At 35.8% G+C, this 15,100-nt stretch overlaps 1 protein-coding gene across 12 annotated transcripts in view; it reads right to left on the bottom strand.

Annotated features, from left to right (window-relative positions):
* RGS7 (regulator of G protein signaling 7) overlaps window positions 1-15,100 on the bottom strand; it is a 614,677-nt gene that overhangs the window by 139,056 nt on the left and 460,521 nt on the right. For 9 of the 12 annotated variants that reach the window (XM_067729458.1, XM_067729455.1, XM_067729461.1 and 6 more), the window contains one exon: window positions 3,738-3,844. The exons of the other annotated variants lie outside the window; for them this stretch is intronic. In XM_067729458.1, coding sequence (XP_067585559.1) covers window positions 3,738-3,844 — 107 coding nt within the window. The remainder of the gene's footprint in view (window positions 1-3,737; window positions 3,845-15,100) is intronic. 12 annotated transcript variants of the gene reach the window in all.

Here is a 15,100-nt window from a genome sequence, read left to right on the forward strand (position 1 = left end):
ATTATATTAACAATCTGTGTGTAACAAGCATATTTAGGGTAATCTCTGATTACCTGTGTGATAATTCTGCCTTCTAGAAGAGGGACTCTCAAGGGGGGAAAAGGGTAATTGGGAGAACTGTTTGAATCTCTGGGAGAGAGCCCTTCCAAACAGTTTAGGACTCCCAGGGGATTTGATTTACCCTCTATGCTTTCTTGGGAATTGCTCCAGTATCATAAAGAAGGATACTAATACTAATTTTGTATATATATGAACAAAGTGACAGAATACATTTAGAGGGTAAAAAAGCTGAAGCACTAGATAAAGGGGGATATCAAGGCTTTATACAGCACCCCCTCCTTGGCAAATGAATCCACTTAACCTAGTCTGAGAGTAAAATTGGGTCACTACTCTAGGAGAACCATAGAGAAACAAAGTAGTTAAAAAATCTTCCTTTCATGTGGGCTGCTAGCTTTTGAGATACTTCTCATAGAATGCATTATTCCCTTTGGGTTGCTTCTTTATTTTGGGAGGGGTGTGTGTGTGTGTGTGTGTGTGTATGTGTGTGTGTGTGTGTACGTGCACGCATGCATATGCATACCTATTTATCTAACTCTAAAAATATATACTCTAGTCAGACTGGTCAGACACATACTTTTTTTCTCAAAACCACAAGGAATGTTTTCAATAGCATTCTTATAATTTTTCTTTATTTTTCTATCATTTACTTTAGTGAAAATTTCCTGACTGTAAAAATAAATGAATGAAGCTATTTTATCCTGTGATATTATGTGGAAAAGGCACAAAACCAACACTCTTCACTAATATTGCAAGATTATTTTCTAGGAAAAATATTTTGATTTGTAGTAAAAGAAAATTTAAATAACAAACTCCTATAGTTTGTTGGAATTTAAAAATTTACTTTCACAGTCAAACTAGGCTTTAGGACATTTTAATGTATGAGTTTCTCTGCTTTTCAGAGTTTGCTTCTTTAGCCATAATAAAACAGATCCAAAACTGTCTAGCCATTGCTCAGTAATCTTTGGCACCTATACTAATGTGATGAAAGTCATGAAAGTGACCTGGATAATCATGTCAGAACTCAATTTCAGTTAGCTAAGGAGGATAAATTAGACAATTGCAAGTTTACAGTAAATACAAAAATCATATGATTGAAAAATTGAGACACATTTACTGCGGCATACCAGTGAAATTAAAGTAAGAGTTCTGTTTGCCTCAAACTCATGCCCCAAAGCTTTTTCATATTCCTAATGATGGTTAGAGTCTCAATCATTCACTGGAGTAATTGTAAACACAATATTGCAAGTTTCCTATTTTAACCTATGATTTTTAAAATCCTTCCATGGAGTTGAATTTCAATTCAATGTAATAAAGAACTTAATGCTGCTTGGAACCAACACAAAAATGGAAGTAAACACTTTGAACAATAATGTATTTTCTGTTATTAGAGCTGTTCAAATATAAACTAATTAATGCCTTGGTAGACACTGTAGCAGGAATTAAATAATCCCTGATTTTTCTGGGGTTTCTTTTGTTTGTTTTTAAACCCTTGGTTTTTAGATTGTATGGTTATTAGATTTACAAATATGTCATGTTTCTATCCTATTTTGAATGTGGATGTGTCATTAAAATCTTTAACATTTAATATTTAACATTAATTCATGTAATTTAAAAGATTATCATCTATTTAGGCATATTGAACTTGATAATCTTCTGCCTATACCTAGTAGTGATGTAATTATTTTATCATTTGTACTCATTCCCTTGCTTTGTTGTAAAGTTCTTTAAAAACAGTCTCTCCTTTTCTGCAGAATGCAGGGTGATCCATTCCCAGCTTTGCTCATCTTTGACCCATGAGCATGACAATAAAACCTTGTCTGGGGCCTCCCTGGTGGCGCAGTGGTTGAGAGTCCGCCTGCCGATGCAGGGGACACGGGTTCATGCTTGGTCTGGGAGGATCCCACATGCCGTGGAGCGGCTAGGCCCGTGAGCCATGGCCGCTGAGCCTGCGCGTCCGGAGCCTGCACTCCGCGACGGGAGAGGCCACAGCAGTGAGAGGCCCGCGTACCGCAAAAAAGAAAAGAACACCTTGTCTGCCTACTAACTTCAGTCTGGAAATGACAACAGCAGAGTTAAAGGTTGTAAATTATACTAATTCAAGACATCACCACTAATTTTAGGCCATGTCTCAGCTAGTTTGTTTTGAGGGAAATTTTTGAATTAGATAATTGTTAACAGATAGACTATATTCAATGTTTCCCTTATAAATATATTATATTATACACAGATGATTTTACTTGTAATATTGATAGCGAAGATGGATAAAAGTTGGTATTTTTGTTAAAAAAATACACTTCATTTAGAATTTGTAAGAAATTTTTAGGCCTAACGTTTACTTAGAGTCTGCATATGAAAAACTTGTATAAGAAAATAAAATTTTATGGAAAATGTGATCCTGCAATAGCAAAGTAACTCCTTTTAAAAAATCAAAAAGTGTTAGTAACACATACATAATTTGTTTGCTAATCACTAATAATTTCTATTTATTAAATTGCTAACTTTAGGACCACAAGTTACTCTAACTTAATAATAAGCTGTTTTAAGCTACCATTACCTTAAATTTAACTCTATAAAAGATAAAGCTTCATTATTTTAAAGCCTTTTAAAATTAAGTGATTCAACTAATTTAAATTGCTTGAATACTTAGGTCAGTATCACAGTTTCAGGAGACTGCTGTATTTACTAGCCATTCAGTGCAGAAAGTCCTATGATTATTTGCCTTCGATAGACGTGCCCTAAGGAAGTGGTAGTGAGAGTTTTCTAGGAGGACAATGATCTTTGAGAACAATTTTTTAAAACATATTCCCTCTGTTTTCAACTGCAAAGTCCAAGCAAGTCCTTAGGCATCCAAGTCACTTTATTTAGATATAGAACATCTAATCATTCAGAGCTAGTGAGAAGAATGCTCCAATGTCTAAAAGTTGGACGATGGGGAGAATCCTCTGAAAATACCTAGAGCTAGAGTTTGAACTCTGGCATATATGCCTTAATTTTTTTAGGCTGGAATCTTCCAGTCAGTTACTAATGAACCATAATGTCTAATGAAATGTAGAATACACTTCAGGTAAACCACTGTAAACTCAAGTGTCAACTGAATGCTCAATAACTGAAATTAGAGTCCACAATCATTTCCTGAAAGATTATTCTTTATAGGTATCTCATTTGAAAAATGACCTAGAACGACTCTTGTCAGTTTATAAGTTATCTAAGGTGGCTTCCTGTCTCAGATAAGTATATGCACGCAAAGCATCATGCATGTCAGTCTTCATAGACTTGTAGGTCTCAGACATGCAGAAGATATGTATTTATTAGCTAAATTCTATCCTGGAGCTTCAAGCATTCCCATGACTATTTGCTTGGACTGTAGATGGCTCTGGATCACGCAGGGTCTAGAGTGTAACAAATTTAGTTAATCTCTCAACTTCCTTCCTAGCAAATAAATGTTACTTACAGATGAACTCTCTCATCTTCGTGAATTCCATTGTCACTCTCTGAATTTTTCTCAAACATTTTATATAAAATATAATTTAAATCATCACACAATTTAGCTTTCACAAATCATTAGATTCTAACTAGCTTAAGTCAAAGTAAAATAAGTCATAATTTTCAAAATTTTTGTAAAACAATGAAAATGCAGACTTGTTTTTACTGTTAAAGAATATTTTTATTAAACTTACTTGGAACCGGTAAAAGGTGCCATCATCCTTGAGTGTGAGGACATGATCCGAGATTGGAAAGAAGTAGCCATGGGCAGCCATTAGTGTTCCCAAATGGAGTGCCTCAACTGTTTCATGAAAATAAACAAACCAAAAAACACATATAAAAGCTCTCTTTAAAACTGTTGACTTATAGCCATGTAGAATTTTATCTTGTTCCATTTGAACACATTCTTGCATTGGAATTCTCAGCATCCTGAAAAGCCTGTCTTTGTACTTCTTCTTTCAGCTCTTCCACATAAGGTACTAAGATGGCTCTGCTTCCTGGTAGTGACTGTGCAATGACCAACACTGCATGGCGACCAGCCCATGAGAACATAAAGTTATGGAACATTGAAACTGAAGGTTTTTCCTGAAATCACAGAATTTGGTTCCTTCATTTTATAGATGGGACATATTTTGCTATATGTTAATAACCTTCCACAAACAATTCTATTTGGCATTTATATAGCACTTTAAACTTTAAAAAGTGTTCTTGCTTGCATCACACCCTGCCCTGTAATATGAATTTCCAATACTATCAGCAATTTTTCTAATGATATGGACCATTACTAGAGGTCCTGTTAACAGGCAATGTTAAGGCATCTAGAAAAATTTATGCTGCACTAAGTGAGCCTGCAGTCTGTGGTTGGCCAGACTGTTCTAGCTTTTACTACTCTGTATACAGTATTCTACATACGAACTATGTAGAGGTTTATATGACAATGAAAACATTATATTTTCCCAGTAGTCTGGGAAATAGTTGGAACATAATACTTTAATTTATGCAGTAAATTACTCTCCTCACTTCCATGCCTATATTGGCTAATAATAAGATAATTGTTAAATTTTACCTGTAATGGGCTACTACAGTGCCCCTTTTAATTATTATCTAACATCTTACAAATATTTTAATTGGTAACTTCTTCTACCTCCGGCCTCCACTCCACTGATTTTGTCAATAATAAAGAACAACTGCCAATTATCCTCTTTGTCATGTGTCCAGAGACTGTTATTAAGTGTCCCAGTCATCTTGTTCACACTACCAATCAAGTCTCTCCCTGCATAGAATGTTCTTTTTCTACAAAGGAGGATTTTTTCATCACTTACGCATCCCTTTAGTTCAAAGTCAAGGTCTTCTCAAAGTCTAAGCTGCTTGTAAGTATATACCCACATATTCTGTGATTCTTATTAAAGCTCAGGAGGTAGTGTGATATTGTGGGAAGAACAAAACCTTTGGAGATACTCACTAGCTTTCGTTACTTAAATTCTCTGTAACTCTCCTTAATAGAGGTAATAATAGAGGTAATAAACCCACCTTGCAGAGCTGGTATGAAAATCAAATAAGAATATATATAAAGAAGAAGATGGAATAGTACCCTGTGCATAGTAGATACTCAACAGGTGGTAGCTATTGTGCTTCATTATTTACACACTGAATGATTTTTACTTTTCTTTAAAGTACTTTCAGGAAATCCACTTCCATAAATTTGCCTTCAACTCGGCTGAGTGGGGGAGCTGGCAGTCCTAAATAGCATCAGCCAGTTATGTCTTCTTTTTGTGGATTATTTATAAAATTAAAATGGCAAGAGGATCTGTGAAGAATGCTGGCCTATAATAATGAGCAGGTGCTTACAGCCTTGGTCATGTTCAGAATCCCTGGGTGTTCCTGTCTGGTAGCCCTGGGCAGAGCAATATATTACATCTGTTTGGGGATTTCAAAGTCAGGTGGTCCACCTATCTTGTTACAATCATCTTATTCATTTTATTCCAGGAGTCTGTGGCCTAGGAAAATATTATTAGCACTACTTTCCAGAAAGGTAAATTGAATTATGGCACATGGGGAAATTTTCAGAGTATAGATACAAGGAAGGAGAACAGATGCCCAGAAAGATTAATAGTAAAGTTTCTAAACTCTAAGCACAGGGAAGAGTGTGACTAAAATAAAACAAAGAAACATCAAAAAACAGGTGCTAATGTGTTGATGAGGATTAGAAAAACATAGTGTAAGTAAATATAGGGACGCTGCAGAAAAGAAAATCAGAAGCAAATGAACATAAGCAAGTTCTTACATTTCTGTATTCAATAGATACTAATTATATGATAAATCATACATTTCTAGAGGGCAAGATGAATGTCTGCAGGTTTTCTTCACATAACACTACCATAATTAGGCCTGCATAAATGTTTGCTGAAGAGAATAATAGTGAATTAGCAAGTAATCTCAACCTCTTTTTTCAAGGTACAATACTCCGTTTTTGTTCGGTTTAATGATATATATTCTCATTTTGCAACCCTCCAACAGATTCTCATGCTCCATAATTTTATTAATAAGGAAAATTGGTTTTGATAGGTTTTTTAAATGCCTTGAATTCAATAGATGTACATTTGTGGCGGTATCAATAAGATCAAAATTTAGTTTCTGCATGGCCCACACATAGTTCTACGTAGCGGTCAAATCAAACTATTTAACTTAATATATAAGAGGACTGAACTTCTAACAAACCTTATAAAATGATTTCAAGGTCATTGGTCAAACAGTAACCTAGAGAGATTGAGATTGGACAAGTTACATGCTCTATCACAGGACCTCCAGAGAACATGACCAAGACAGGATGAATGGTTAGATGAAAATCAGGGCAGCGGGGTGAATTTTCTGTCTCATTTAAGGCTATAAGCTTGACATGTAGCATAGCAATAGCAAAAGTAGCTATTGAATCAGTATTTACTGAATGAGTGAATAAGTAAATTTATGAATAAATGACATATGGAATATGAAAAACATATACTGCACAAAAAATACTAGTTATCTTGTGTCGTGATGATGAGCAGCTTACGCTTTGCCAAGATAATTTAGATGTTCATAATATCTTTTCAAAATACTTTTAAAGCTTTTGAGGTGGGACTGTTCTAAGTGTTTTATATGGGAAAAGATAATAGTGATATAAATGGCATAAACACCACTAAGAGATCTTAGGGTGGGCTTGGGATAGTTTTCTCAAGGTTGAATTGTTTATTGTGAGTAATAAGCATGGAGCTACATTTCCCCATGATCCAGCTGCCCCTGAATCTCAGCACAGCCTTAATCTAATAAGAAGCTGGAGGACCACTGGCAGTCTTGGAACTAAGTGTTGAAAGAATCTAATGGGTAGTCTATCAAGATCACCCTCCCAATAATGGCGCACCAGATAGGCCCACAACATTATGCTTCTTAGCAAAATAATTACTAATAAATCGTCTTGCACATGTGTTATCCACGTCACCCACACAACTGGATAAACTTCAACAATAAACTTACCATTAAGATTCCAGTTTATTTTCCATTTGGATGTTCAAGCCATGAACAAACCGAGAAGTAAAAATGCATCTCTAAACAACTGTTACTACGTGAACAACGTAGTGTAGCTTTGTTAAGCCTGATGCACTCATTGCATTACTTCGCCTTAAACGCTTAAACAACAGAATTATCAAAATCCTTTAAAAGTAAAAGGAATTCTGCATGGTGTAATTTGCTTTTGAATCACAATGACTTCAGAAAGTTAATAGGATAAAAAGCATACTATAAAAGAGACTTGTGTGTTCAGTTCTATATTTCCATATGTAGAAATATATATTTCTATATTCAGTTCTGTATTTATAACATATTTTCAGAACTCAGTAATATCTTCTTTATCCAGGGATCCCACAGCGGGTAATCTCAGCATCTTCCAAATATATCCTATAATTTCACAGTGATGGAACAATGCCTCTGAGTGAAGAAATAATAATACAAAATTTCACTAAATCTTCTATTTTTATTCCTGTCATGCATTTTTACTTTTATGTGTATATATTAGCAAATGTGATCGTTTCATTATCAACACAGCATACGTGATGTAGCAAATATGATTAGTGTTATGGGGAGTAGTATTTTAGAAGGAAATCCACTCAAAATAGAAAAAAAATGATAGCCGATGATATGACATCAAGGAAAGAAAAACTAAAAAGTAGACAGAGGTAAGTTATTAAATAGTAAAATAACAGACATTTATCATGATGATTCTGAGTCATAAAGGAAAGATTTTGTTAAACTTGTTATTCTCTAAGAAGACAGGGAAGTGGTCATTAGAGAAATATTTCAAAATATTATACGTTTTTTAGAATAGGCATTTGCAAGGTAAGATTAATCATGTAGAAAAATCACATGCGCAGAAGATTTTTTTTCTCCGACAAGGCCAAATAAAAGTGAACTATTACTACAGTTAGGGATTTCTGAGGTAGGTCTATCTTCTCGATAGTAAGAGTTAGTGAAAGAAGTAAATATTAGGGCTTTTCTCCTTTTTTTTAAAAAAAAAATCATTTCCACATAGGAAAATGAAGTGCCACTTGCCTTTTAGCAATCAAAAATCAGGATTTAGAAGCGTACAATATGGTAAAATAGATTAAATAAGATAAAATAGATTCTATTTGGGAGAAATAAAAACAGAAGCATAATTTATACCAACTTTGAAGCTTACACTAGGTAATTAATGCAAGCGAATAATATTTCCAAACAAAGGAGCACAGTGTTGGGTGAAGCAGCTAGGATGTACAAGCCAGCCACTTGGGTTCAAACTCTGACTCCCTCATGTGCTAGCTGTATGACTGGGGCAGAAGGCTCACATTCTCTGGGCCTGTGTCCTCATCTGTAAAACAAAGATAATAAAATGCTGATGTTAAAAGTCTGTTGTGAGGAACAATTGAGATAAATGTGCAAGGCACGTAAAATAAGGCCAGCCACATAGAAGTGCTCCAAAAATGTGAGTTATTATCGGTTAGTTGATATTATGAAAGGACACATTCAGTAGCACTTAGTCTAGTGCAAAAGGCAGTGGGGAAACTAGTAGCTGGTATTGATCCAGGCTTCAAGATCATGTTAAACACTTCCAACTGAACACTATTTAAAGTCTTCCAGGTGATCAGACTGGGATCTTTAGTGTACAGATGATGAATCTGCTCTGGAATACACTTACACTTATTCCTAGGCAGCAAAGAACACTACCCAAATCCCAAAGATTTGGTATCATAGTTATAGGAAGAGATTTCCAAAGGTAACATATTCTGCACACCAGGTTTACAATCTGAAACACGAAAATGCAACAGATCAGTGAGAACTCCCACAGTTCAGGAGCTGGGGGCTGGGAGGAATGATATGAGGACACACCAAGAATGGCAATGCTGAAAAACAACAGTGACAGAGGAAGCACAGGAACAGCAGTCAGAATGGAGAGGATTTCTTAAGGAAGCATAATATTTTCCCAGGACTCAAAAAAATTAACTTATTAAAAAATTGGTACTGAAAGTAACAGGATCAAACATCAATGGCCCTTATCACACACTTAGGGTAGAAAAGTCTAGTTGCCTAGTATCAGTAAGTATGACACCTTAAGAGATTACTTCAATATGAAGAATAATGCTGAAATTTTTAAAAAGAGAGAGAAAGACCTATGTGATATTGGTGTGGAGAATTGGTTTAAGATCTATGTTATCTGGTAACTATAGGATATCAGCACGTTCATTTCACTGATATAGTATATCCTTCTGTATAAATGGTAGTTCCATCATTGTGTAAAATCAGCTGCACTTCAACAAGATTCTATTTTATTTATATGCGTGATTAGGTGCTAGAATAGTATTCAGATGAGAGAAAACTCACACTGAGTTTATTCAAGAATAGTGTAAGCAATCTACAACAATCACAAAAGCAAGGCAATAATAAATGACAGTGGAAAGCAACATTCCCTCTAAAATTCAGTATATATTCTGCAAAGTTTCCACCAGTTAGTCTGGTTGAATCAGTTGGAAGGAAAGTAAGACACTGAGCTAACTTTAATAGACAGGGACTACTATATATAAAAAAAGATAACCAGAAAGGACCTACTGTATAGCACAGAAAACTATACTCAATACTTTGTGATAACCTATAAAGGAAAAGAATCTGAAAAAGTATATATATAAAATGGAATCACCTTGCTGTACACCTGAAACTAATAAAAGATTGTAAATCCACTACAGTTCAATTTTTAAAAAGACAGGGAGCTTCTGCAGCTTATGTTGCTTCAAATCAAAGACAGCACATGCTACTTAACAAGAATGCGTGCATATCATGGAAAAACACGCTCAACTGCAAGTCATGGGATTTGAATTCCAATCATAGTCTAGTTTCTGTGACTGCGTATCTTAAGTTATCTCATTTCTCTGGACCTTAAAGTAGGCATCTGGAAATGCAGGGGTGGATCACTAAACTGTTTCCAACTCTGATTCTATGACATGGTGTGCAATCAACACCCATGCTGGAAGTTGTGGCAGAGATGCTGCCACATTTATTTTGCCTCATTGTATCAAATGGAAATAGATATTTTTCTTTCTTCCTCAGATACTCTTGCCATTGTGCCTGCCCCAATAAAACAAACAATAAATTTAAATGTACAATATGAAATACAATAGCAGATTTGAATTTCAGTTGCTTAAAACTCAATCTTATGGTAAATTAAGAGTGATTTGTGCACAGAGCAAATGTAATACTTATTCCAAATAGATAAAAACTAGATTGATGTATGTTCTATCTATATATTTTCAAAAGCTAGTTGTAAAAATGCACACAAATACCCAGTAACTCATGCCATGTGACAGAATGCCCTAAATGCATTTGGTTTGAAAATCACATGTCACTCCTAAAGAATAAGCCACATAGTGGGATTGCTGGGTGGTATGGTAGGTCTATTTTTAGTTTTTTAAGGAACCTCCATACTGTTCTCCATAGTGGCTGTATCAGTTTACATTCCCACCAACCCTGAGAAAACCATACTTCAAAAAGAGTCATGTACCACAATGTTCGTTGCAGCTCTATTTACAATAGCCAGGACATGGAAGCAACCTAAGTGTCCATCAACAGATGAATGGATAAAGAAGATGTGGCACATATATACAACGGAATATTACTCAGCCATAAAAAGAAATGAAATTGAGTTATTTGTAGTGTGGTGGATGGACCTAGAGTCTGTCATACAGAGTGAAGTAAGTCAGAAAGAGAAAAACAAATACTGTATGCTAACACATCTATATGGAATCTTAAAAAAAAAAAAAGGTCTGAAGAACCTAAGGGCAGGACATGAATAAAGATGCAGATGTAGAGAATGGACTTGAGGACACGGGGAGGGAGAAGGGTAAGCTGGGACAAAGTGAGAGAGTGGAATGGACATACATATACTACCAAATGTAAAATAGATAGCTAGTGGGAAGCAGCCGCATAGCACAGGGAGATCAGCTTGGTGCTTTGTGTCCACCTAAAGGGGTGGGATAGGGAGGGTGGGAGGGAGATGCAAGAGGGAGGAGATATGGGGATATATGTATATGTATAGACAATTCACTTTGTTATCAAGCAGAAACTAACACACACACACATACAAAAAGAATAAGCCACATAGTCTTCTGATATTACCTGCTCATGGTACTATGTTTTTAAAATCACTATTCCTTAATGATATTTAAACCATAATGAAGTATAAAGCTAATTTCAAAGCTATACCCTTGGATCATGGAAATAGTCAGTTTTTATGAAATTTCTAAGCAAAACAAGATAAAATTTCCTTTTATCTCTATTTTGCAGAAATCATTGCTTCAACTGGGGGTGTAGTGTGGGATATCAGGACTGATGTCAGCAACTGTTTAAATAATCATTACAACATTCAAAGTGAAAAAATTCCAGTTTGCATAAGTACATGTACTTATCAGTTTTCTTTTCTCTCTGTGTTTATATACTGGCTTATGTGTGTGTTGGAAACCTGCAAACAAGTGACGTCTAGAATTCTAATACACAATATATCCCATGGATCTAATCAATAGAGATACTCTTTTGCAAAGAAAAAGTTTGGAGACTAGAGGAAGTAAATTTATTAAAATGAGATGTATTAAAATAATTTTTATTTTTGCTGTTTTAAAATCAGCACAAACTTCCATCAACAATTTTCATTTTAAATATTGAAACTATGATTATTGTATAATACTACAATAAGGCACGTTCAGAAACATAAAGAAGAAATATGGATGAGCTAATAAAAGGATTAACACCCCTCCACAAAATTATTTTCTATTTTTGCACAATAAGCCAGAATTTATAAACACCAGATATTTTTAAAGGATTAAAATCAATCAGCCTCTAAAAAGTATATGGTTTCATAAGATTCTTCTAATAAAATACATAGAGTAGAAGACTCTATTGCCAGAATTCAAATCAAGAAATTCTAGAGGAGTGGCCAAGATGGTAGGAGTAGAAGGACCCTGAGCTCACGTCCTCCCATTACAATTACAACTATTTACAGAGAAACTACAACTATTTACAGAGAAACTAATTACAACTATTTACAGAGAAATTACAACTATTTACAGAGAAACTATTGATGAGAAAAAACTGGAAGCTAGCAGAAAACATCTTTTACAACTAAAGATATAAAGAAGGAACAACAACAGATGGGTAGGAGGGGCAGAGACCCAGTATAGTCAAGACCCACACCCCTGGGTGGGCTACTCACAAATGGCATGATAATTACAGTTGCAGAGGTTCTCCCCAAGGAGCTAGTGGTCTGAGTCCCACATTGGGTTCCCCAGTGCAGGGGTTCTGCACCAGGAAGACAAGCCCCCAGAGCATTTGGCTTTGAAGGCCAGTGGGGCTTAATTTTGGGAGAGCCAGAGGACTGTGGGAAATAGGGAATCACTCTTAAAGGGTACACACAAAATCTCACATGCTCTAGACCCAGGGCAGAAGCAGTAATTTGACAGGAGCCTGGGGCAGACCCACCTGCTGATCTTGGAGAGCTTCCTGGAGAGGCAGGAGGCAACTAGAACTCACCCTGGGGACACAGACAATGGTGGCAGCCATTGTGGGGAACTTGTTTTATCATATGGACACTGGTGCTGGTAAGCCCCATTTTAGAATCTTCCCTCTAGCTAATTAGTACCAGCCCCAACCCCTCCCACCAGCCTGTCTGCACCAGAACTGGGACAACTCAGTCCAAGCAACTAGCTAGGCAGAGACACAGCCCCATCAAACAAGCAGGCTTGCTTCCTTAAGACCTCCGAAGTCCACAACTGCCCTGAGACCCAGCAATGTTGACCAGAGGTCCCAGGCAGCCTTGTGACCTCTCCCCTCCAACCAGTGGCTGGCAGCCTGTGCACAAGGCAGGCCCTGGCAACCAACCAGACCAGTGCCAGCCATGCTCACCAACAACAGTAGTCAGCCCATTACAACAGAAGAACCCATGCAGCCCAAATAGGGAGCACCCCTAGAGCATATAGAGCTGGTGATAAGAGAGGAGTGCATTGCTGGGATGCACAGGATGTCTCCTACAAAACGTGACTTCTATGAGGTTGGCAAATGTAACCAACCTACCAAATACACAAAAATAATAAATTAGGCAAAATGAGGTGACAGAGGAATATGTTCCAAATGAAGGAACAAGATAAAATTCCAGAAGAACTAAGTGACGTGGAAATAGGCAATCTACCAGATAAAAAGTTCAAGGTAGTGATTGTAAAGACTTTCAAAGAACTTGAGAAAAGATTAAATGAATAGAGTGAGAAGTCAAAACTTTTTAACAGAGTTAGAAAATATGAAGAAGAACCAGAGATGAAGAATACAATAACTGCAATGCAAAATACACTAGAAGGAATCAACAGTAGATAAATAATATGGAAGAACGGATCAGCAAGCTGGAAGACAGATATTCAAGCTGAACAGAAAAAAGAAAAAAAAAATAGAAATGAGGTCAGTTTAAAAGACCTCTGAGAACATCTAGCATACTGACATTCTCATTATAGGGGTCTCAAGGGGGAGAAGAGAGAGAGAAAGGAGCAGAGAATAGATTTAAAGTCATAATAGCTGAAAACTTCCCTAACCTGTAAAAGGAAACAGACATCCATGTCCAGAAGCACAGAGACTCCCAACAGGATCAAGCCAAAGAGGATCACACTAAGGCACACTGTAATTAAAATGGCAAAAATTAAAGATAAAGAGAGAATAATTAAAAGTAGCAAGGGAAAAACAACAAGTTACATACAAGGAAACTCCCACAAGGGGAACTCCTGCAAGGCTATCAGCTGAATTTGTAGCAGAAATTCTGCAGGCCAGAAGGGAATGGCACCCCCAACATCAAAACAATGAACAAAATGGCAATAAAAACATACATATCAATAATTACTTTAAATGTAAGTGGACTAAATGCTGTAATCAAAAGACATAGAGTGGCTGAATGAATACATGTGCATATATATGCTATCTACAAGCAAACTCACTTCAGATCTAAACTCACTTCAGACACACAGTCAGAAAGTGAAGGGATGGAAAAAGTTACCCCATGCAAATGCGTATCAAAAGAAAGCTAGGGTAGCAATAGTTATTTCAGACAAAATAGTCTTTAAAATAAAGACTGTAACAAGAGACAAAGAAGGATGTTACATAATGATCAAGGGAGTGATCCAAGAAAATGTAACAATTGGAAATATATATGTACCCAACGTAGGAGAACCTAAATACATAAAACAAATATTAACAGACACAAAAGGAGAAATTAACAGGAACACAATAAAATTAGGGGACTTTAACACCCCACGCACATCAATGGACAGATAATCCAGACAGAACATCAATAAGGCCTAAAATGACACATTAGAATAAAAGGACTTAATAGATCTATATAGAACATTCCATGCAAAAGCAGCAGAATACACACTCTTTTCAAGTGCACATGGAACATTCTCCAAGGTAGATAACATGCTAGGCCATCAAACAAGTCTCAGTAAATTTAAGAAAATTGAAATCATATCAAGCATCTTTTGCGACCATAACACTATGAGAGTAGAAGTCAGCTATAAGAGAAAAACTGCATAAAACAGAAACATGGATGCTAAAAAATATGCTATTTAACAACCAATGGATCACTGAAGAAATCAAAGAAGAAATAAGAAAAATACCTGGAGATAAATGAAATAAAAAACACAATGATCCAAAATCTATGGAACACAGCAAAAGCAGTTATAAGAGGGAAGTGTATAGTAATACAAACCTACCTCATGAAACAAGAAAAATTTCAAACAACCTAACCTTACACCTAAAGAACTAGAAAAAACAAACAAAAAAACCCCTACATTAGTAGAAGGAAATAACTCATAAAGATCAGAGCAGAAATAAATGAAATAGAGACCACAACAATAGAAAAGTTTAATGATTCTTTGAAAAGATAAACAAAATTGATAAACATTTAGCAGACTCATCAAGAAAAAAAGAGGGCCCGAATCAATAAAATCAGAAATGGTGAAAAAGAAGTTACACT

This window comes from Pseudorca crassidens, chromosome 2 (genome assembly GCF_039906515.1).
Source record: "Pseudorca crassidens isolate mPseCra1 chromosome 2, mPseCra1.hap1, whole genome shotgun sequence".
In the NCBI taxonomy this organism is placed as follows: domain Eukaryota; kingdom Metazoa; phylum Chordata; class Mammalia; order Artiodactyla; family Delphinidae; genus Pseudorca; species Pseudorca crassidens.